The sequence below is a fragment of the Ovis aries genome, chromosome 25 (assembly GCF_016772045.2).
Source record: "Ovis aries strain OAR_USU_Benz2616 breed Rambouillet chromosome 25, ARS-UI_Ramb_v3.0, whole genome shotgun sequence".
Classification (NCBI taxonomy): Eukaryota; Metazoa; Chordata; class Mammalia; order Artiodactyla; family Bovidae; genus Ovis; species Ovis aries.
Window position 1 is genome coordinate 9,458,643 of NC_056078.1, and position 21,259 is coordinate 9,479,901.

Consider the following 21,259-nt stretch of genomic DNA (forward strand, 5'->3'; position numbering starts at 1 on the left):
TGGTGGTGGTGGTTGTGATTATTTCTCTCCTAAGAGTAAGGATCTCCTCTTATGCTTATAGAGGGGAGGAAAAAAATCATTTTCTTCTGTTCAACTTCATTGGTTGGGGCCCTGCAGGTTGTACCAACAAAAGATAGATGTACAAGTGAAGAACAAATAGAAAATTACTAATGTATGCACTGTGTGTGTACATGGAAGTACTTAGTAATGCTGCTGCTGCTGCTAAGTCGCTTCAGTCGTGTCCAACTCTGTGCGATCCCATAGACCGCAGCCCACCAGGCTCCCCCGTCCCTGGGATTCTCCAGGCAAGAACGCTGGAGTGGGTTGCCATTTCCTTCTCCAGTGCATGAAAGTGAAAAGTGAAAGTCAAGTCGCTTAGTGTATCCGACTCTTCGCGACCCCATGGACTGCAGCCCACCAGGCTCCTCAGCACTTAGTGATGAGTGACTCCAAATATCACCAACCAGAGTTCTTGGCCTTCCCATCAGTAGAAACTGATCAGAGGCCAAACGAGGAATTCAGGCAAGCTTTATTGGGGTCCCTTCTGTGGCACAGGGAAAGGGAGAACAAGCACCAGATCCCTTTGCTTGCTCACACCATCAAGGAGGGGGACAACCTGATTCCTTACATGGGGCGAGGTAGCGTTGTGTCCAGGAGTCAGGTGGGAGGGTTGGCTTAGACGGTTTGCCCACCTCTTAAGGGATATTGCATGTCGGGGACATGTGCAGCACCTTGATTTTGCTTCAGGCTCTTCAAAAGTGGCAGTTGAGTTTTTTGGTCTCTTCATATCTTTTGTCCAGAATTTGTCCTGTCTGTGCATGTAGGCAGTTATTTTTAGTCCCATATAGTTTCCTTGTATTTTGTTGTCTAGAAGAGGTGTGTCCAGGTGTAAGCAAGCATTGCGGCAAAGGGTCCCAGGTCCCAGCCTGTCTCACAAGAAGTGGTTAGAACTCAGGTTTATGTAGCATGCTAATTAAAAAAAAAAACGCAACAATTAATTTGTAGAGAAGTGATAAGATGAAGGAAAGGAATTTTGAGCTTCTGGGAGCAGCAAATTGTCAGAAGGTAAATATAAGGTGGAAACTAATGGATAAATAATGATTAGTTTGATGCGTAGATTATTCTGTGCAGGCTTTGGACTGATAGTAGACTGGCATTGTCTCAGACATCCTCCTGTCTTTCCTCGTGAAGTGGAGAAGGGTAGGAATTATTCATGTCTGATTTTTCTCAATGGCCTTCAGCCGCAATATTCCTTATGCTGAAGTGGCTTATTTTGGGGTGGCACTCTCTGAACCTCTTCACTCACAGTAGAATGCTTTTTTGATGTGGTTAATCAACCTACTATTAAACCTTGCAATTTATTACAATAAGAAATACATATTTTATATTGTTCTGTTTCTATTTGAGAATAGCACTCAGGATTTAACAACCACTTGAATTATTTCAAGAACATTTTATTTCACATGTAAGTGTGTTTCTTCCTGTTCTTTAAATAAATGATCTCAATGTTCTTTATGATTAACAGACTTACTTTAAGCCATACTTAAAAAAAAATCAACTTAGCAATTTCTTTCTTTTCTTTTTTTGGCCTGTGAGCAGAATCATTCTGATGGTTATCTTTCTGCCTTTCCAGGGAATGATCAACCTTGTGCTTGAGTGTATAGACAGGCTGCATGTGTATAGCAGTGCTGCACACTTCGCTGATGTTGCTGGGAGAGAAGCAGGGGAATCTTGGAAATCGATTCTGAATTCTCTGTATGAGTTGCTGGGTAAGAAGTATGATTGGCTTTTCAAGGCAACTGAGTTTGTCTATTCAACGTGATCATGTAACAGTTACAGCAGCTTTATAACTTACTTCTTAATTGAGGCTTTTCATGTTTTATTATTGCACTAAAGTAAATGATGTTTAGTATTAATATTTAAATCTATTTCTGAGCATGAAAGATGGCCATAGCTGTAGATTTACCTTTGATTAAAAGAGGAGAGTCATCTAGGGTATAGTTTTTGAGTGAGGGGACTCTATAGGGATGCATATTAAATACTTCCTTTTTGATTCTGAAGTTAGTCCCACATGAGCCCATTTTCTCACCATTCCATCTTGTCAGGGATCTCCTTTAAGCTTGTGGAGATCTGTATTTGTACCTCCTAGGTGCTCTTGGCATACATTCAGCAAAAATTGCAGTAGTTTATGCTGTGTTCCTCTTGGCTCTTTACAGACATAATGTAGTTGGATGGCTTTAACATGGTGATTTATGTCACAGGCTTAGCATAACATATTATTCTTATCATATACTCTCACTTATTTTGGATACTATTGTTGTCATCTTCTGTCTCATAGTAATACTCTCTTCTTCCACTTCTTTATTTATGTTGTTTTTGCTTTTAAATGTGTCTAAGAAAATAAACTTTACTTGTTAACTGTTGAGTATAGCAAGAAAGTTCCAGATCAGCTGATAGAAGGTCATAGCATCATGATTATTGCAGATACACCTTCCTTTTGGTTTCTTTATCAAAGATGGAGGAAACAAAGTTTTCTTTGTAGTTCCCTCTAGGTTGAAATGCTATATTCTATTATTTCACTCATTCTCTGAACACAGCATCACGCATCTCATACACTGGTAGCCTACACGTCTGGTGCATCGCTGGTGTTCAGTAGATATTTGAGATGTAAACCTCAAGATCATGTTGAGAACCTGGTATTGTAGGTTTCCGGTTAATTCCTAAGTTCCTCCTCTTCTCTCCACTGATATTTATTTCAGACTCCAGGAAGCCCTCACACAGTCAGCATTTTCATTGACTCTCTGATACTTGAAATACAACTTCTTATTCTAGAATAAGAAGAATATTTGAACATTCTTGAAATCCTCAAGCCCCATGGCTGGTCTGTCCCTTCCTGTTCCCCTGTGACCTCAGTCATTTTATCTCTAGTCTCTCAGTCCTACCTAGGTCTTTATCTTTAATCCAGCACTGTCCTTTCAGACTGTTTAGAATTTTTTTATATCAGAGATTTGATATGCAGTAAATGTATACTTATTTGTAATATATGTTATACATTACATGTGCATATATATAGTATATATTTCTTAAATATGTGCATTTATTTCCTTAATTCTTTGCATCCTTTTTGATTAAGGGAGGATTTAAGGGAGCTACATTGAATCCATTTAAGGGACTTAAAACTGACATAACTAGAACCCCCTAAAACTCACATCATAATGGAAAATAATAGCATGATAACAACATATGTAACTAAGATAGCGTACAATGATTTCAGGCAATGCATGCTTTGTGGCTTTCAAATTGATTCTTTCATGCAACAAGAGACATAAATTCTCAATATACTTTCTATTCGTACACACACATACACACACACTCACTCTTAACTATAACATTTTCACACTGCTATTCCTGAGAGGGTTTTTGTTAATCTGCTACTCCTGTGTGTGGATATGTGTGTCGATATGTGTGTATAATTAAGGAAGCTTTTCTGAAGCTATATATGCGTGCATGTATATGCTGCTGCTAAATCACTTTAGTCGTGTCCGACTCTGTGCGACCCCATAGACGGCAGCCCACTAGGCTCCTCTGTCCCTGGGATTCTCCAGGCAAGAATACTGGAGTGGGTTGCCATTTCCTTCTCCAATGCAAGAAAGTGAAAAGTGAAAGTGAAGATGCTCAGTCGTGCCCAACTCTTAGCGACCCCGTGGACTGCAGCCCACCAGGCTCCTCCATCCATGGGATTTTCCAGGCAAGAGTACTGGAGTGGGGTGCCATTGCCTTCTCCTATGCATGTGTGTATATATACATAAATATAAATATAAATATATATAATTAAGAAGGATCTTCTGAATACACACACACACACACACACATATGTATATATTCCTTTTCCCTTTTGCATATTTTCCCAAGTGTCTTGCCTCTTAATTCCTTATACAGTATCCTGAGGGGTCATCCTTGGTAACAGAGACTGTGTCCTGTTGGGGGAACGTGGAGTACAGTGGGTGTGGGTTTCAGTAGAAGCTTCATTCATTCATCAGAGATTAATTGGATGCCTGCTATGGGAAACATTCTCATCTGGGAAGTGAGGTACAGTTGTGAGTAGCGTATATTCTCTGCTGTCATGAATCTTATGGTTGAGTAAGAGAGAGACAGGTGGTGTAAATAGAAAGCTAGCCACAGTGCCGTGTAGTCACTGCATTTAATGCCTTGACCATCTCTACATGTTACTGTTAATCTTTGTTAGTGATTAGTAAGAGACTGATAAATTTGACTACATAAGAATGAAAACTTATAGGATAAATCATATCATTAAAAATAAACAGGTGGGAATTTTATAAAATATGCAGTCTATATGAAAGACAAAGGCTTAGTTTCTGTAATATAATTTTCATAAATCTATAAGAAAATATCATGTAACAGAAAAACAGACAACTAATATCAACGGATAGTTTATAGAACAATGAATAAAATAATAACAGATTTTCAACATGACAAATAAGGAAATGGAAATTAAAATAAGCAGAGATCATATTTCATTTGTTAGATTGGCATAGACAAAATGGTACTACCCATCACCGGGGAAAATGTTGAGTAGGATCTGCTTGGTGGGAGTATAAATTGATGAAAATTTAAAAAACCAAGCAAGCCTCAGTCAGCAGTATATACAAAACTTTAAATGTGTATGTCCTTTTACTCAGAATTTCCACTTTAAGAAATACAGTCTAGAGACATATTTCTACAAGCGTGGAAAGGATATCTATTGAAAAATTATTTATAAAAAGCATAAAATTGAAAACAATTTTTCTATCAACAGGGACTTGGTTATATAAGCAATAATATACCTATAGAGTATAAAACTGTGTTATCATTGAAAATTGAGATAAGTATACCATTTGAAAAATTGTGTGAAACAGGCTAGACTGCTGATCCTTTTAGTATGGCAATGTAGGATATGATATTAAGTGAAAAAACAGCAAGCTGCTTACTGTATGTATAGTTGATTCCAATTACATACAATTAAAAATATGTAGAGTAAGATACATTCATGTGTATACAGTGGATATTTCTGAAAGGATGCCCAGAAAACTGTTCGGTAGCTGCTCCTTGGGAGAGAGATCTTTTACTTGTCTCTGTGTAATAATAAACATGTTATTAATCTGTCCACATGTGTTATTCATTTGTTTTTGGCTGTGCTGGTTCTCCACTGCTGCGTAAACTTTAAATGATGGCAGCAAATGGGAGCTACTCTCTGGTTGGCTGTGAGAGGCCTTCTCATTGTGGCGACCTCTCCCACTGTGGGACACAGGCTTTGGGGCACAGGCTCAATAGTTGTGATGCACGGGCTCAGTTGCTCCATGTCATGCGGGATCCTTCTGGATCAGAAATTGATCCCATGTCTCCTGCATTGGCAGGCAGACTCTTTATCACTCAGGGAAGTGCTATATGTATTACTTTTATTGTTGAAAAAAATAGATTAACAGAAATGTACAATGCTAGATAATTGATAATGAAAGGAAAGTTACTTTATTCTTTCTAGTTGAGTTAAAAGAGAATATTTATGTCAGTGCGTATAAATAGAATATTTCTCAGTGTACACATGGTTTAGTAATGGTTGTTTCAGGTGAATAGAATTATGAGATTTGTCACTTTGTTCAACTACTTTTTGTTCCCTTGACTACTCTTCATTTTCTGTTTTTATTATAGTGAACACTGGTTTCATGATCAGGAAAAAAATAGTGAATAAAATCTTATTTGACATAAGAATGATTTGATACCAAAAGTTTTTACTGAAGTTGATATAATCATATAATAGGTAGACATGTATATGTAAGTGTTTATTTTACATTGGCTGAAGAAGTCTCAGATTGTCAGCAGTACTTTGAGTTCAACAGTGTATTTATGTCGTTGTCCCTCTTTACCCTACTATCAGAAAGTTTGGTTCAACCATCAGCAACTTCAGCTTAATGAAGCCTCCTCCTCATTCTTGCAGAAAGGTAGACAGTAGAGTCTGTCATGTAGTTATATGTAAAATACACCTTTTCCTTCTTTTACTTCAGCAGTTTTATTTAGCATGGAGAGAAAAGGGAGATGGAGGGAATGATAATCTATAATGATTTAAAAAATTTGATGTGAATATATTTAATATGTGTTTTAGGTACAGAATAACAAAAGTAAATTTATGAGCTTGCCATCTGGTAAGACCCGATATTCATAGTTTGAAAAGCATCACTGGGACATGATTTCATACATCTTTTCTCGCATCCACACAGTTAATCTGCAGGAGGCTTGCAGGCTAGGAAAATTTTCTAAAGATGTCTTAAAAATGCTCTTTGGCAAACTCTCTGTGAATACTCATTTTATGAAAATTCAAAGTATAAAACAAACAGGGTAGACATCTTCTCTTCTAGGAAGGTGTAAGTTTCCAGTTTCTGAATCTTTAAAGACTGAGAAAGGATAGAGCAAGGTAAGATTTTTGCAAATCCAGATTATTTTCCCATTATCTTAGGGACACAGATTTTCCTAAATTCCCTAAAACACTGTGGGAAGGCAGTTAAGGGTAGTAAAGAAGGGCATTGGCTTTAGACACGCTCATACCAGATATTACCCTGACAATCGTATTTACAGTTTTTTCTCATCTTGTTCTCCAGGAAACCCTAAAAAGGCATTTCATTACCAAGACATATTCCTTTTTTTCCAACTTGGTAAAGATCTCATGGCTATGAAATGAAAGTCATTAATTTTGATGGGAATTCATTATCTAATCAAGCTTGTGAGATAGCTGTTTTCTTAATTTGCTTATATACTACCATGACCCTGCCCTTCTAAACTATCTAGACAGAATTTCAGCAAGAAAAGATTGTGGGGTTGGGGGCTGCATAGCTCAGGACCTGAGCATAGACTCAGGCATCAAAATTGTCTGGCTTTAAGTCTTGGCTCCACCGTGAGCTGTGTGTGTGTGAAGAGCTTTTCCTTCTCCTTTACAGGAAAGCTGGGGACTTCCCTGGTGGTCTGGTGATTAAGACTCCATGTTTCCAATGCAGGAGGTCTATCCCTGGTCAGGGACGTAATCCTACATCCTGCAACTAAAGATCTCACATGCCGCAGTGAAGACTGAAGATCCCATGTGCTGCAACAAAGATCTGGCACAGCCAATTAATTAATTAGTAGTATTAATTAATTAATTATTAATTAGTTGATATTAAAATTAATTAATATTAAAATTATATAAGAAAGTTGCTGTTCTCACCCCTCAGGGTAGAGAGAGGGGAGAAGATCGCAAATTCCCCATCTCCAGCAATAAGGGTGCCCTTCTACCTCCACATGCAGGGAATGGAGGTGAATTTTTCTTGTGAGAGATTTATTTCCTGCTTTTAGGAAGACAGATGGGAGAATCAGAGTGTCCGTCTTGCTTTGGCCATTTCTTAAATAACTTTAATTCAAAATACTCAGTCTGCCGTGGAGGCACGTTTTGGCGCAGCCTGCTCTGGGCCCTCACAGACTACTCTCTTAAATTCTCCAACAACATTCTGATGGGTTTTTTGTTTGTTTGTTTATGGTTGACAAGACTTAAGAGCACCTGAACATTTTAAATATCCTTGTGGATTCTAGTTCTATTTCCTCCCCATTTGTCGATGCTGTTTAAGGCCTGTTCTCATAGAATTTCTAGGTTTTGAATGTAAATTCCAAGAAGGAATATAGTTTGGTTTTTTGTTGTGTCTCCAGCACCTAGAATAGTCCTTGATACAAAGCAGATAGTATTTATTGAATAATTTTTAAAAATTTATTATATTTTATTGAAGGATAATTGCCTTACAGAATTTTGTTGTTTAAAGTGAGCGTTTCCCTGGAACTCTATAAATCTTAATCCATCTGTAATTTTCTGATTCTGTATTTTGAGAAATTATGAATTAGAGTTTAAAATACAAAAGCATGAGGACATGGGGGAGGATACTAACAAGCAATGCAGAATATTGTTAATCATGGTCTTTCAATACCTGCAAGTGTCACTTGTATTTCATATTCTGATTGAATAACAGTTTAAAGATTTGATGATTTTTGCTGTTCAGTCATGTCCAACTTTTTGTGGCCCCGTGGACTGCAACACATCAGGCTTCCCTGTTCTTCACCATCTCCCAGAGCTTGCTCAAACTCATGTCCGTTGAGTCGGTGATGCCATCCAACCATCTCCTCCTATGTCATTCCCTTCTCCTCCTGCCTTTAATCTTTTCCAGCATCAAGGTCTTTTCTAATGAGTTGGCTCCTTATATCAGGTGGCCAAAGTATTGGAACTTCAGCTTCAGCATCAGTCCTTCCAATAAATATTCAGGACTGATTTCCTTTACCATTTATTGGTTTGATCTCCTTGTAGTCCATGGGACTCTCAAGAGTCTTCTCCAACACCACAGTTCGAAAGCATCAATTCTTCGGTGCTCAGCCTTCTTTATGGTCCAACTCTCACATCCATACATAACTACTGGAAAAACCATAGCTTTGACTAGACTGACCTTTTTTGGCAAAGTAATGCCTCTGCCTTTGAATATGCTATCCAGGCTGGTCATAAGTTTTCTTTAAAGGAACAAGTGTCTTTTAATTTTGTGGCTGCGGTCACCATCTGCAGTGATTTTGGAGCCCCCCCAAATCTGTCACTGTTTCCATTGTTTCTCTGTAAACTTTTTATTGATTTAGTCAACATCAGAAAAAATTCACTGAACATGCATGTCCTTTATGAAACTTAGTTCAAAGTGTGCTTATAGTATTTAAATTTTACTGTACTTAACCACTGATCTTATTCCATAAGAGACTAAATACTATTTATTCCTTAAGAGATAACATACATTGTAAGTTTCAGAGAATACTTAAGGTTATAATAAGACAGAATGTCTAATCTAAAGGAGCTTAAAATGTGCTCAAAGAAAACCTGCAGACAATTGTATTATATTCACACTTTATTTAAACTTATATTTGCAGTGCCAACCATAGCACCTGATGCACTTATGTTAATATTTCTTAAATAAATGAGGAAGAGTAGTCTGATGGGTGAAAGGTTTTAACTTTCCTTCAGGCCAGTTAGCCAACAATGGCAGAGTATTTTAAGGTATAGCATGCATGTCTTGCTTTGAAGAAACAACATTTGTCTTGAGTTTGCTTGTTTCTGCACTTAGAAGCACCTTGTAAAGTTGCCATTGTTCTTTGCCCTTGAGAGTGGTTCTTTGGGCTTCCCTTGTGGCTCAGCTGGTAAAGAATCCTCCTGCAGTGCGGGAGACCTGGGTTTGATCTCTGGGTTGGGTAGATCCCCTGGGGAAGGGAAAGGCTACCCACTCTACTCCAGTATTCTGGCCTGGAGAATTCCCTGGGGTCGCAAAGAGTCAGACATGACTGAGCAACTTTCACTTTCACTATAGCATTAAACACATGTAAACCACTTTACACATCCACGTGCACACATAAACAATAGCAAATCCCTGCTATTGGACTTCAGCTATGGCCTGATCCCTGAGGTTTAGTTGGCTTGATCCAAGTTCCAGCTTCATGAGCTGAGATGGGTTTAAGACTTGCCTTTGATATCTGTACATTTTGTGGGGGTTATTTGGTTACACTGTCTCCCACTTTCATGCTTCTTCCTTATTATCTAATGTTTCTCTGAGGTTACATAGTATCTTAGTGGCAGACTATCACATCCTCACTCATATAAACTTCCATTCTATTGAACAATTGTGAATCATTTATTTATATATTTATTTACAGAATTTATTGCACCTTCAGAAAGTCCCTGTGCAGGATCATATCACAGGGCATGCCATTTTCCTCCTAACTTCATTCATCTCCCCTCCCCCATTTTATTTCTTATTTTTTGGCCACACATGGGGCACATGGGATCTTGGTTCTTCAACCAGGGATTGAAACCCTGCTCTCTGAAGTGGAAGTGCAGAGTCTTAACCACTGGACCACCAGGTCTATCCTTTCCCCCCTGTTTTAGAATAAGAAAATTTCCCCCTTTGACCCAGGGAGTCCCACACTTATCAGTCAAGGTCTGTTTCTATCCCAGGCACCTACCAGAATCTTTTTCTCAAAAAATCAGCTCTTACCGTCTAAGGAATATTCTAAAAAATAATATTCCTTCATTCTGTGTACATACTTACACCAAAATGGGCTCATATTCTCCATATCCTTATATAGCATTTGTTTCCACTGACTTCTATATTGTGGGCATCTTTTCTTGGCAGTAACTATAGCTGTCATCAGGCTTTAGTGGATGTATTCTACCCTACTGATGGGATGTGTCATCATTTATTTAGCCCACATTCAAGCTGTTTGCAAAGCTTTGCTATTTAAACAGTGTTAGAATGAGTGTTCTTGCATTTCTCTGTACACTTTTTCATTACTTTAGAAACTCCCTTAACTGATTTCTTCAAGACTAACGTGCTGAATTATAGTAGATCACACTTTATCTGTAAAACATACTCTCCACGTGCACACACATGTACGCTTGCTTGGATAATGTGCCAGAGGCATTCTATTAGAGTTAAGTTTTTTTTTTTTTTTTTTAATTAGAAGTACATCCATTTTCTGGGTCTATGGTGATCATCATATGTTTCACCTTTGACTTATTCTAGCATATTTCTCTCTCATTGGAGTAATGAACCCACAACAAACTGTGGGAAATTCTTAAAAAGATAGGAATACCAGACCACCTGACCTGCCTCCTGAGAAATCTGTATGCAGGTCAGGAAGCAACAGTTAGAACTGGACATGGAACAACAGACTGGTTCCAAATAGGAAAAGAAGTACATCAAGGCTGTATATTGCCACCCTGCTTATTTAGCTTATATGCAGAGTACATCAAGAGACACGCTGGGCTGGATGAAGCATAAGCTGGAATCAAGATTGCCAGGAGGAATCTCAATAACCTCAGAAATGCAGATGACACCACCCTTATAGCAGAAAGTGAAGAAGAACAGAAGAGCCTCTTGATGAAATTAAAGAGGAGAGTGAAAAAGTTGGGTTAAAACTCAACATTCAGAAAAACTAACATCATGGCATCTGGTCCCTTTACTTCATGGCAAATAGATGGGGAAACACTGGAGACAGTGACAGACTTTATTTTTGGGGGCTTCAAAATCAGTGAAGATGGTGACTGCAACCATGAAATTCAAAGATGCTTGCTCCTTGGAAGAAAACTTATGACCAACCTAAACAGCATATTCGAAAGCAGAGACATTACTTTGCCAACAAAGGGCCATCTAGTCAAAGCTGTGGTTTTTCCAATAGATGTGAGTGTTGAATTATAAAGAAAGCTGAGCACTGAAGAATTGGTGCTTTTAAACTGTGGTGTTGGAGAAGACTCCTGAAAGTCCCTTGGACTGCAAGGAGATCAAACCTATCATTGGTAAAGGAAATCAATCCTGAATCCTTCAATAACTGAAGCTGAAGTTCCAATACTTTGGCCACCTGATGCAAAGATCTGACTCATTTGAAGACCCTGATGCTGCTAAAGATTGAGGGTAGGAGGAGAAAGGGACGACAGAGGATGAGATGATTAAATGGCATCACTGTCTTGATGGACATGACGTTGAGTAAACTCTGGGAATTGGTGATGGACAGGGAGGCCTGGCGTGCTGCAGTCCATGGGGTCGCAAAGAGCGACTGAAGTGAACTGAATGCACTGCTGATAGTGATTTATAAATTGCCTCCTTGTATAAGATTTGGGGATCTGTATTCATAACCAAGAATTTCCTTTAGTTTTCTGATATGCATGCTCTCTTTATTAGGTGTAGATAGCAAAGTTATACTGTCTTGATAAAATGTATTAGAAGAGTTTTCTTAGTTTCTTTACTTTGGAACAGTTTAACATAGCAATGACTTGTTTCCTGAATTTAGAATAAATGTTTTTGACTTTGACATACTTTTCAATATTACTCATTTTTTGTTAATTCTATTTAGATTTTCTTGTTTGGTTCAGTTTTCATGAAAAAAATATTTAGAAGTCATCCTTTTTCCTAAATGTTTAAAAATTTCAGTACAGCAATAAGTGGCTGTGTATGATTCCTGTTCTTCTTAATTATGTCCTTTTTTTTTTTCTTGATTAAAGTTGTTGGCATTTAGCTTATATTTAAAGGGAGGGATCCTTAACAGTGTTGATCAGTCCTGTTTTTTCAGTTTATTACATAGATCTCTTCTACTATTTCTAACTTATTAATGTCTACTTTTATTGCTCTATTTCTTTTCTTTTTTCTGTTCTACTTATTTTTTATATTCTCTTTGAATATTTTGGAAGGAATGTTTAGTTAACATTTTTCACTCTGTTAATAGCAACTCTGCTCAGTCACTCAGTCATGTCAGAATCTTTGTGACCTCACGGACTGCAGCACGCCAGACCTCCCTGTCCACCATCAGCTCCTGGAGCTTACTCAAACTCATGTCCATCGAGTTGGTGATAGCACCCAACCATCTAATCCTCTGTCATCCCCTTCTCCTGCATTCAGTCTTTTCCAGTGTCAGGGTCTTTTCAAATGAGTCAGCTCTTCGCATCAGGTGGCCTAAAGTATTGGAACTTCAGCTTCAGCATTAGTCCTTCCAATGAATATTCAGGACTGATTTCCTTTACCGTTGACTGGTTTGATCTCCTTGCAGTCCAAGGGACTCTCAAGAGTCTTCTCCAGCACCACAGTTCAAAAGCATCAATTCTTCAGTGCTCAGCTTTCTTTATAGTCCAACACTCACATCCATACATGACTACTGGAAAAACCATAGCTTTGACTAGATGGACCTTTGTTGGCAAAGTAGAGTCTCTGCTTTTTAATATACTGTCTAGGTTGTTCATAAGTTTTCTTCCAAGGAGCAAGCGTCTTTGAATTTCATGACTACAGTCCCCATCTGCAGTGATTGTAGAGCCCCCCAAAATAAAGTTTGCCACTGTTTCCATTGTTTCCTCATCTATTTGCCATGAAGCTATGGGACCAGATACCATGATCTTAGTTTTTTGAATGTTGAATTTTAAGTCAACTTTTTCAGTCTCCTATTTCAATTTCATCAAGAGGCTCTTTAGTTCTTCGCTTTCTGTCATAAAGATGGTGTCATCTGCATATCTGAGGTTATTGATATTTCTCCCAGAAATCTTGATTCCAGCTTGTGCTCCATCCAGCCTGGCATTTCTCATGATGTACTCTGCATATAAGTTAAATTAGCAGGGTGACAATATACAAACTTGACACACTCCTTTCCCGATTTGGAACCAGTCTGTTGTTCCTATTCAGTTCTAAGTGTTGCTTCTTGACCTGCATACAGATTTCTCAAGAGGCAAGTCAAGTGGTCTGGTATTCCCATCTCTTGAAGAATTTTCCACAGTTTGTTGTGATCCACACAGTCAAAGGCTTTGGCGTAGTCAGTGATGTAGAAGCAGATGTTTTTCTGGAACTCTCTTGCTTTTTTAATGATCCAGCCTATATTGGCAATTTGCTCTCTGGTTCCTCTGCCTTTTCTAAATCCAGCTTGAACATCTGGAGATTCACAGTTTGTGTACTGTTGAAGCCTGCCATGGAGAATTTTGAGCATTTCTTTGCTAGTGTTTGAGATGAGTGCAATTGTGCGGTAGTTTGAACATTCTTTTGAATTGCCTTTCTTTGGGATTGGAATGAAAACTGACCTTTTCCAGTCCTGCGGCCACTGCTGAGTTTTCCAAATTTGCTGGCATATTGAATGCATCACTTTCACAGCATCATCTTTTAGGATCTGAAATAACTTCACTGGAATTCCATCACCTTCACTAGCTTTGTTTGTAGTGATGTTTCCTATGGCCCACTTGACTTCACATTCAGGATGTCTGGCTTTAGGTGAGTGATCACACCAGCATGGTTATCTGGGTCAGGAAGATCTTTTTGATACAGTTCTTCTGTGTATTCTTGCCACCTCTTCTTAATATCTTCTGCTTCTGTGAGTCTGTACCATTTCTGTGCTTTATTGTGTCCATCTTTGCATAAAAAGTTCCCTTGGTATCTCTAATTTTTTTGAAGAGATCTCTAGTGTTTCCCATTCAGTTGTTTTCCTCTATTTCTTTGCATTGATCACCGAGGAACTTTCTTATCTCTCCTTGCTATTCTTTGGAACTCTGCATTCAGATAGGTATATCTTTCCTTGTCTCCTTTGTCTTTAGCTTCTCTTCTTTTCTCAGCTATTTGTAAGGCCTCCTCAGACAATCATTCACTTTTTTGCATTTCTTTTTCTTACAATTAGAATGTTTATAAAAAATAAAAGAAAGACTTGAGTACAGTTTTGACCATCTACTTTTGGTTATGTAAGGCAGTGCCTATTTTTGATATTTGCTAGATTCTAAAATTATGGTATTGATTCCCTCATTGATTAAAAGTATTATTTTGGAAAAATTTTAAGCTTTTATGTAGGTTTTATTTTTGTTCCTGCTTTTCTTACTAATTTCAAGTTTTATGTTTGTTTTTTATTTCTGATTTTGGGTGGATCATTTTTGTTTCTGCTTTTCTACTAATTTCATTAACGTTGTCTGATAGCATAGTTCATATACCATCTTCATTTGTAGTAACTTTAATGACATTTTTCTCAGTGGCTTACCGTATGATTTTCTTAAATATTCCATGGGTTATTAAGAGGGCTTATTTGTGCATTATTCGCTTTTTTTGTTGTTTTTTCTTTGCTGCAACATGTGGGGTCTTCCCTGTCCAGGGATTGAACCCATGCCCCTTGTGTTGGGAGCACGGAGTTTCACCACTGGACCACTAGAGAAGTCCTAGTTTCTTCAAGAATTACCTTATCTCTCACTTTTGACCTCTAGAAAATTGTTGATATCTTTAATTTTAACAGCCTGAGACAGAATTAAAGGAGGGGTTAAATATTAAGCAAATGACACTTTATAAAGATTCAAACTCTTCACCATATACTTTCTGTCAGTTGCTATTGTTCTTGGTTAGGAAAAGATATTCTTACAGGCTAAAAGTGGAAGTCCCACTGAGCATGTCAGACTCCTTTACCACACCTCATCCTCAACACTCTTGTCCCTGGCACTTATCATTTTATGTGTATGCGTGTGTGTGTGTACCTGGTTACTGGCTCTTATTGGTTCCAGAGCTGGAGGAAAGCCTAAGTAATTGAATGCATTACCTTGTAATATTTGTACAAATGTTATGTGGGCTCCATTCACAAAAGAGCTTTTCTTATGTAGTTGAACAAACCTAAGCCTTCTTGTCTTTTGTGTCATTATTGCTTTTCTTCCTCTCAGTCCAGGTAACAGCTTTTGGGAGGAAGAAAGAGGAAATATGAAGGAAGTGTTTTAGTTTCATTGAGCCCTGTTGCTCTTAACAAGGAGATGAACAGGTGGCATTCTCAAACTTCAGTTCTTTAAGCTACCTCCTGGCACTACCAGATTTTAAAATTGTGATTTTTTTTTCCTTAAAGGAACATATTTTTCACATTAAATATATTATATAAAAATGTCATTTGCCATTATTAAGCAGTTATACAGTTTCTGAACAATCTTATGGGCATAAGAGTAGAATTTACATAAAATATTTACCATATTTGCTTTGAAATAACTGATTTAGAAACACGAGTTTTAAATTGAGTATATCAGTTGGGTTGAAAGATATCATAAAGGTAACATAGGCATTTCAGATAAAATGGGTTCTTTGGTTCAAGAGGTGTTGAAAACACTACTAGGTTAAGAAAAAAAAGGTTGAAATAGGTAACTTTACTGCAGAGGTTAGTTTCTAGAATCTTTCATGTGCATTGTGAATCTGTAAATGGAAAGGAGAGATACTGGGGCGGCGGGGAAGGTTTTCAGACTCATTAGCCATCTGCCCTCACACCCTGGTTTTTCCTGTAACAGTTTGCTGATGCATCTTTGTATGTTTGTTACACTTACCTGGTGTATCTCCTAGTATCTTGTGCTACATTTTCAGAAAAACTGACGTTCTCTTAATGTCTCCATTATACAGGTGAGAAAATTGAACTCTAGGGAAATTAAATGATATAGTCTCACAGCTAATTAAAAGCAATAAGCATTAGAACCCAAGTGAGGAAAATTCATGGGGTCGGACACGACTGAGCAAATGAACTGAACTGAACTGAACTGAGGAAAATCCCAGGACACTAGCTTTTCCGTTTCCCTTCATTATTACTTGAAATATGAAATGTTACTTTCTCAAAAATGTATTTCTCCTAATAAGCAGTGTTTTTGCAGTCCCCATTAATAAATATCAGTTCAATTTTATGTGTATATGATATATGTGTGTGTGTGTGTATTTGTATGTGTTTTTGGTATAAAATTAATGTATTGTGTTTTTGATCCAATATTTGTGCCTACTATGGGCTTAATTTGGTTTCAAATTAGAAAATCACACAACTGTAAAATCTGCTTTTTCTTTTGCAGCGGCATTAATTAGAGGAAATCGTAAAAACTGTGCTCAATTTTCTGGCTCCCTTGACTGGTTAATCAGCCGACTGGAAAGACTGGAAGCTTCTTCTGGTATGTTTTCCAGTATCTCCTTTGTATGATATAATATTCCTTTGTTTCTATTTTATGTCCTTTAAGACATAAAAACAGATTCAATGCAATTTAAACGTTTTCCTGTTACTAGGTTAAAATTTTTACTGATGGCTGAAATCATTGGTATTTTCATTAATTATTTCTGAAAAGCAATGTAAGAGTATCTTCTTCATTTACATTTATAAAAGAATGAAGTTCAGAAAGCCACTGAAGTGCCAGAATCCCCATTATTTTTCAAATCAGTTCTTCCTAATGTACTATTGCATTGGTGGTTGAGTCATTAAGTGGTGTCCAACTCTTGTGACCCTGTGGACTCTAGCCTGCCAGGCTCCTCTGTCCATGGAATTCTCCAGGCAAGAATATTGGAGTGGGTTCCCATTTCCTTTTCCAACGTAGCACCTTACAATACTCTACAGATAAAAAGATCTGTTTGGGTGGAGTGTTTTTGTTTCTTAGTTTAAGTGAATTTAATTTGAAAAAATACATTGGTTTGGAATTCTCATTTTTAATTTTTCTTTAAGTAATTATGTGGACAGATTTAGGGGAAAATGGTTTTCCAAATCCTATAGGAAAATAGTTTATTTTTTAATTTTTTAAATAATAGTATTTTTATTCAGAGTCAAATCATAAGATGTGATTATTGTTACTAAGTTGGAAGATACAAAAGCACAGAAATGTTGTTTCAAAGGTTAATCATGTTCCTATCAACCAGATATATTTACTGTTAGCATTTAACCTGTGCTATTCCAAGTCTTCATTCCCTTTACTTTTTATTGAAATTTCTATAGAAAAGTTTGTAAGTATAAGTATGCAGATCAGTTCATTTTCACATATAGGATATATTTGTGTAACAACCTGTTACCAAACAGAATATTATCACCTATCAGAAACATACCCTGGAGCCTTCTTCCACTCATCCACTCCTCTGCTCCAGCACCTAAGTATTACTGTCATAGATTTATTCTGCCAATTTTTGAATGCTATGTAACTGAAATCATGCAGAGTAAATTTTTGTGTCTTGTTTTTTTCATTCAGTGTATTTGTGAGATTCAGTCACAGTAATTTATTTTAAAGGGATTTAGTAAATACAAATAAAAGTCTGCATCATTGTAAAATAGTTAAAGACCATAAAATCAGATATGTCTGTATCTAACAAGAATGCTACTTTTGTATTGATGTTGTGGAGATGTACCCATGCATTCTGTGGCACAGCAGTTTGTCTCAAGGACATGCCAAGCTGAGTCTATTGCTCCTACATCAGTTCACATAGTATTCCCTTAGTTGCTCTTCTCTAGTACTAATGCCTATTTCTGTTACTTATTTTTCCTCTCCATTGCCTATACTAGTGGTGAACTCCTTCAAGTCAGGGGCTCAGTTTTATTCATCTTTGTGTTCTTTGCATCCACCGTACTGTCTGGCACCTAGTAGGTACTTTATAGCATTTGTTGAATGAGTGATAAATGTTTAAATTCACTTAAGAAAATACTTATCAATACAGAAATAATGCCATGACTGTGCATGATAGAGACCCATTCAGGGACATGTTTGTTGGAATTGAATGACTATCGAGAGAGAAGTGCAGATGGTTGTGATCAAAGCAGTTTGGTTTTAAGTCAGAGAACAGAATTTCAGAGTTTAAGATTGAATAACTTAGAAATCTAATGTAAGAGAAATTTGAGTAACACTTGAGTTCTAAGGCATTGCTGGATCATTGGGTGACGAAAATAAAAAGGCAGATTGTTGAGAGTACAAAAAAGGTGTAATAATTATGAGACAAAGATTTTCAGGGTACCGCAGTGTGAGTGAGATGACTATGAATCAATATAGAATATATTCATTATGGAAAAACTGAATAGCTACTATGGGGAAGTGATCAGATAGTAGTAAGATGATGGCAGGGATTGCAAAAATGGATAAATTCTTGATTCAAAGCATCTAGAGTTGTAGGCAAGTTCCCGTGTATACAAAAAAGAGTATGCTGGTCTCTTTCACTGGCCCAGGGAGTATCTAGAAAGAGAAAGGAACAGAGCAACCTTCCGGATGAAGTATGGGTTCTATACGTTGCTTCACTTTTTAAAAATATGCACAGCAAAAAGAAAAAAAGCAAAAAAAAAAAAAAAAAACTCAAAGGGAAAGAGCAGAAAGAGAAGGAAAAAACAAAGCAGAGCATCCTTTGACCTTGTTAACAAACAAAGCTTGGGTCCACTTGTCCTCCCACAGTAAAGCCAGTCTACTAACACTGGGTTGTGTTGAAGGAAAGTGCAGCATTTATTGCAGGATGCCAGGCTGGTGGAATGGGCAGCTCACACTCCAAAGCATGAGTGTGATGGCTTTCAGCGAAGCCATCAAAAAAAGTGGGGGTCAGAGCTGCAGGGTGCATGATCAGCTCGTGCACAGCTGTCAGATTGGTTGGCATCAAGGGGAAGTTTCCAGCATCATCAACCTTCTAGTTTCAAACAGGGTAGAGTCTGTGTGCTTGTGGTCTGCAGTTTTCATCTGGTTGGTGTCTGCTTCCTGTACAGACAACTTAAGAATGCATGTCAGGTCTTTATCTATATCTTTTGGGACCTGGGAGTTTGGTGATTCAGCCATGTGAAGGGTTTGTAGTCTAAAGTGTTACCAGTTTCCCAATTCAGTGCTATTCTTTTTTTAATTTTTACATCTTCACACTTCAGAATCATTAACTCTTTTATTAATGTTATTTTTTACTATGATAAAAGTCACATAATATACAGTTTTAACCATATTTTACTGTACAATTCAGTGGCATTAAGTTCATACAAATGGTGAAACTCTCACCATTATTCATCTCCCAAATTTTTCACCTTCCTAAGCTGAAATTCTGCCCCATTTAACACTTAGCTCCCCATCTCCCCTCTCCACCCCACCCCTAGCCTCTGGCTCCTGACATTACCAATGTGCTTTTATGAATTTGACTCTTGCTGGTGAATCTATTACTGCAAAGCAGAAGTAGAGACACAGATGTAGAGAACAAATGTATGGACACCAAGCAGCTGTGCGGGGGATGGAGTGGAGATTGGGATTGACCTGTACACTTCATGTATGAAGTGGATGGCTGGTGAGGGTCTGCTGAATAGCAGAGGTGGAAAAAATACAATCTCTTTTTAGGACATATATTAAGTTAACCTTAAAAATGCATTCAAGTATACATTAGTTACAGACAAATACTACTTGATTCCTAATCATTAACTCTTTTAAGACTTAATGGATGCCTGAGAGACTAAAGCAAAGGCCTTTTTACTTCAGAGAACAGCGACACCAAGGCTGGTATATGGTTTCAAGCTCAGCCACACAGAGTCCACTGTTTAGTATTCAGTTCAGTCAGTTAAAGGCACAGATCTATTGGCTGCACATCCCTACCTGATATGATCATTTCCCAATCCAGCTGCTAGTAGCAGATATTTCCGCTTCAAATAGAAGCCTTGTGCTCAGAGAAGGCAGATTGAAAGTCAGGAGTAGGAAGGGTCCTTAGAGAATGCTTCCCCTCACATTCTCACTTTGGAGGAAGAAAATTGAGGCACAAAACCTTGAAATGACTGCTTTGAAATTCTAGAATTAACTTTTATAGCCAAGATGAAAACCAGCTCCCTCATATCAGGCTTGAAATATTAATATGTTCACTATGCCTGATAGCCTCCTATTTTTTATGTATCTAAAATAATTTTCACAAAACAAGTTTCCCTACTGTAGAGAGTACAGTACAAGTTTCAGTAAATGCTTCCCTGGCCCCCCCAGAGGAAGCAGAACGTTGCTCAGTTTTTAAAATAGACAGTAACAATAAGTCTCAGCATATATATGTGTGTGCTCACACAGAAATAATATAAATATATTTCAGTCATGCCGTATTGTTTACTGAGTGCTTCCACAAGCATCAGATTTTCTCTATCTGGGATTGCTGAACACACATGCTCTGCTGCTTGTCAGTCTCCCAACTGTGTTAGTAGCTTCTGTATCAGAGTATGAGCAGCAGAGCAGAGCTGGGGGTCTGACAGCTCTCAGTTGCCTTCAGGACAGGGCAGTGGACAAAACTCAAAATAAACTTGTGTGCAATTAAGTAGAAAGCTGTGAAGTCTTGAGAAGAGTCAGTAAGAGGATGTGTTAATGAAAAAAGCTTACCTTAGTTTAGGTTCCACCAGAAGTAGACCTTGAGACAAGGATTGAAAGGCAAGTTTATTTGCAATTTGAGTGGACGTGAGACAGGTAGAGAGGGTATGTTGATAAAGCAAGTTACACCCATGGGTACTTGAAGCTTTTATTTTTCTGGTGTGAGGAGGAATTCTGCAAACACCTACATTAAAATTATCCCACCTGAGAGGCGAGGGAGTTGGAGTATTTGTAACCAGTTTGTCTTCTGTAGTTGAGTGGTGCTCTCTCCTGAGGACGTTAACTGTAGGGCTGCTCTAGCTGCTGCTGGAGTCAGAGCAAACCTTAAAACAAAGAAATGCAGACTCTGGCAGTTGGAAGTCGGGCGGCGTTCACCAAATGGAGAAGGTGAGAGTCTGACCAGGGCAGCATCCACTACCCAGGCAACTGCTATTTCATTGTATGATAGAAATAGGCAGCTTTTTTCTTCTTTTTTTTTAATGTTCTGCATTATCTAAAGTTGACCAATGTCACCACTGCATAAAGCCTTATTAGACTGTCTAATCAGTTTATAAGAATATCCACTATGAATTTTTTTGGTGGGGTGTGGGGGAATAAATTAGACAATGTCACAAACTTCAT

The 21,259-nt window shown here is 37.8% G+C and overlaps 1 protein-coding gene across 13 annotated transcripts in view; it reads left to right on the forward strand.

Moving 5' to 3' along the window:
* The window catches only part of RYR2 (ryanodine receptor 2), an 810,976-nt gene that overhangs the window by 422,130 nt on the left and 367,587 nt on the right, over positions 1–21,259 (forward strand). For all 13 annotated transcript variants that reach the window (XM_060406755.1, XM_060406748.1, XM_060406743.1 and 10 more), the window contains 2 exons: positions 1,634–1,769; positions 16,397–16,492. In XM_060406755.1, the coding sequence (XP_060262738.1) occupies positions 1,634–1,769; positions 16,397–16,492 (232 nt within the window). The remainder of the gene's footprint in view (positions 1–1,633; positions 1,770–16,396; positions 16,493–21,259) is intronic.